This window comes from Tupaia chinensis, unplaced genomic scaffold (genome assembly GCF_000334495.1).
Source record: "Tupaia chinensis unplaced genomic scaffold, TupChi_1.0 Scaffold000346_1, whole genome shotgun sequence".
NCBI lineage: Eukaryota > Metazoa > Chordata > Mammalia > Scandentia > Tupaiidae > Tupaia > Tupaia belangeri.
Window position 1 is genome coordinate 1,288,500 of NW_006159840.1, and position 3,483 is coordinate 1,291,982.

Sequence of the window (3,483 nt, forward strand, 5' to 3'; positions counted from 1 at the left end):
CCTCCATTCTTCTCTTGGGATCTTGGGCACGCACGCACATGCGCCCAGCATGAGTTTTAAGCCACCGGATCCGGGACGCGAACCGCGGTCGACTACATGGGAGTCCAGCGACATAGCCATTACGTTAACTACTGGTCCCAAGGGCTTTCTTTTCTGCGGTGAGTACATCGTGCTGTGCCATACACTGCACGAATTGGCCATTAAGGGCATCACTGTGGGAACTGGCTTGGCCTGAAATTTCTGACCAGGTGGAGGGCAGGCCAGACGAGTCGCTCCCGGGGCTGCTCCCACCTTCGCACTCGGGAATGTCGCAGAAGCCGAATCTCTGGGAAGGGTCCGTGGTGTAGCACCAGGGGCCCTGCTGGTCGTTGTCGGGGTTCCGGCAGTAGTTCTCCTCCAGCCCCTCGGAGGGGTGTGTGTCGGGTGAATAGCTGCGGAGGGTGGAGAGAAACGAACACTGGCACTGCGGACATATTCTAAACAGCGAGTCAGAGCTCCCGTCCCAGGGCTTGGTTTCTGGCTGCCAGAGGCATCCCAGCTGTATGCTGAGCCTTCTGGGCTGCCAGGCTGCCAGTCTCTACCCCAGACTGTTCGGGGCTAAGTCTTAGCGGTAGAGCCCGAGTATTTCCCTTGAGTCAGAAGAAACAGAAAGGCCTCAAAAGCCTGCCAACTTCTTGGTTTACCCCAAACGCCTTCTTTTGGCAGCTGGCCTTCTCTCTAGAAAGAACAGTGGTGCTTATTACCGTGTCGTCCCTGGAAGCCATGCACTAGGTGTGACGCTAAAACCTTTCTATGCGTGCCCTCCCTTCATCTTCATTAAAAACTCTCCAGGAAGGTCTTGTTATCCCTCTTTTACAGAGGAGAAAACAGTGTGGCGATGAAAAGCCAAACCGACCTTGCCTAACCTTGACCACCTAGAAAGCAGCAGAGCGGGATTGTGAAGTCTCTGTCGTCTGTCTCTGAAATGCTGCCTGAGCTAACCGGGCTGCGGGAGAGAGCGAAGCTCATTTTCAGTTCCTGAGAGGCGTTTCTATACAGGGATGACAATTATTAACAGGAACAAAACACAAGACCTACAGTCTAAAGGCAGGGTCCATTTCTGCTTCCTCTGTGTGCCCATTTTTGGTAGTCCCTGCCGTCTTAGGACCTCAGTGTCCTCAGAAAGATGAGCCTAGATGATCTTTAAGGCCCCTGGCATTCTACAATTCAGCCATTTGATCTTATCTAAGAGCGAATATGAGATGTCATCTCAGAGAAATGCAATTACAGCCCTGTGCTGGAAGCGGGGTAACAGACAGGAAATTCCTGCTTGGTGAGCCTCGTTACTGAGAACACAGTGCCCAGCTGGGGAAGGTACAAGGCGAATGACACTAAGATAAATAACAGGCCAGTTGCCAAGACTTACGTTTTATTTGCATCTGACTTTCATTGTCTCCGCTACCTTGTTTACTCTTCAGCTGAGTCCGCAACCTTGAGGTGGGCACTGCTGAGCGTCCTAACTCGCTACATTTCATTTAGACTAATTCAGTCCCAAACACCTTTCCCTTCAGTCCTTCCTCAGACTCAGTCTAGAAATGACGGTGTTGTTCTTTTGCACCATGCATCCTTCTAAGGTCTAGGTCTTCGGGAACGCCCTACACCCCAGAATAACAGGAAGAAGGCATTTTCTGGTTTTGTGCGATATAGCTGAACTATCTACTTCAACAGTGAACGAGTTCTCGCATCGGTAGGGGAACACGGGGAGGAAAGAGGTGCTCTTACTTGGGTCTGTGGGGGGAAACGGCGCTCCACTTTTGACAGGGAATGCCGTCCTTCGTCCTGGACACCGTCCCTCGGTAGTGCCTGGTTTTGGGCGATATAGCTGAACTATCTACTTCAACAGCGAACGAGTTCTCGCACCGGCCTCAGCGGCAGGGGAACACGGGGAGGAAAGAGGTGCTCTTACTTGGGTCTGTGGGGGGAAACGGCGCTCCACTTTTGACAGGGAATGCCGTCCTTCGTCCTGGACACCGTCCCTCGGTAGTGCCTGCCGTTCCCAGTCTTGCACTCTGAAAGGTACACTGAGAGGACACAGGGTCAGCGTCTGCCACGGGAGCCCTCAGGAGGCTCTGCTCGGCGCAGTCGCCCCAGAAGACCGCACTGCAGACACACTTCCCTGCCACTGACGGACCATCATTTCACGTCTACAAAAGGGGTGCGGTGAACTGAGCAGTACTGAACTTGGATTGGCTTGTTCAAAAGCAGTTTGCGAGCCCAGCCATGGATGTGGAACCTGACCAGGTGCCAAGCAGGGCTATCACACCAGGCTCACGACCACCTCCCCGGAGAACACGCGAGCCAGCCCACGGGGTCCAGGCTACCCAGAGCCATTTGTCCTGTCCAACTTTCTTCCGCAGTTACTTTTAACTGAGGGTGACCTAACCTGGGAAATGCATATTAAAATAAACTCAGCTCTTGTTTTGTTAACAAGTTGAAGGCTTTTACAGACTCAGAAGAGTTGAATCATTTAAAAACTGCTGGGAAAGAGCCAGCAGGAGGTGGATGGTTACGGTGGCCGGCTCCCACATAGCTGGACCCTGGATAGAGCCCCAACACGGCAGCCTGAGAATCACACCAGCGGTGTGTGTGTGTGTGTGCCTAGACCCTGAGGGAACAGAGAAGGGATTGCGGCGTGGCCACTCCCCTGGGGGTGACGTCTTGCTTTCCCTCACTCTCTGCCTCTCCCTGGTGAGTGCAGGCACCCTACGGTAAAAACCTGAACAACAGCTGCTGAGAAACCCACTGAGTGGACTACATGAGTTTGTAGGGGAAATAGAAAAGTTCTAGAGGTCCTACACCATCAGGTTGATTCATAAACGTCTAGATGTTGCTCCACTTCGAAGGAAAGCAACCATCGTAGGCAACACATCAGCGCACAGTTCGTGAAGGATTATGCCCCCAGGGAATGCGTCCTGGCGGCCCATATTCACAGAAGAAAGCCTCTGCTCTGCGCACAGGGTGCCAATGCTAACTCATGTTTCCAATGAAAAGATAAGGTGTTTAAGGTATCTTTTCATCATCTTTTAAAATCCCCATTTCAGCCCAGGCTTGAAATTCACAATGCATCATCTCAGGAAAGCACTTCTAACTACAGCAAACGAGCCCTTCACTCCAGCCCCGAGAGTAACAGCTACGATGGGCACATGGACTCATCCATGGGCGAATTCAAGGATCTTTGTCAAAGGGAGGCCGAGGGCCCAGCAAAGAGTTTCTGAACGAGGTGATGCTTCCGCTGAGACTTAGGAGATGAGAAGGAAATAACCTGGCAGAGGTGGAGGTGGGAGACCCAGGCAGGAGGGAAGTGCTTGGACGTGAAAAAGCAGGGACGTGAGCCCAGCGTAGGGACCCCGAGTGAGCCCAGCAGCAGCACCCGGGTGACCCACATCCCGCAGGCACTCTGCTATCCGGATGTTACCCTAAGTGCACCGGGAAGGGTGTTCAGCA

The 3,483-nt window shown here is 52.9% G+C and overlaps 1 protein-coding gene across 2 annotated transcripts in view; it reads right to left on the bottom strand.

Annotated features, from left to right (window-relative positions):
* Positions 1-3,483, bottom strand: part of PLG (plasminogen) — a 53,209-nt gene that overhangs the window by 40,590 nt on the left and 9,136 nt on the right. The window contains exons 4-6 of one of the 2 annotated variants that reach the window (XM_014589244.2): positions 2,027-2,060; positions 1,762-1,842; positions 292-431 (exon numbers count right to left, since the gene is read on the bottom strand). In XM_014589244.2, coding sequence (XP_014444730.2) covers positions 292-431; positions 1,762-1,842; positions 2,027-2,060 — 255 coding nt within the window. Of the gene's footprint in view, positions 1-291; positions 432-1,761; positions 1,843-1,945; positions 2,061-3,483 lie in introns of both variants that reach the window. The other variant, XM_006152249.3, reaches the window with a different exon arrangement.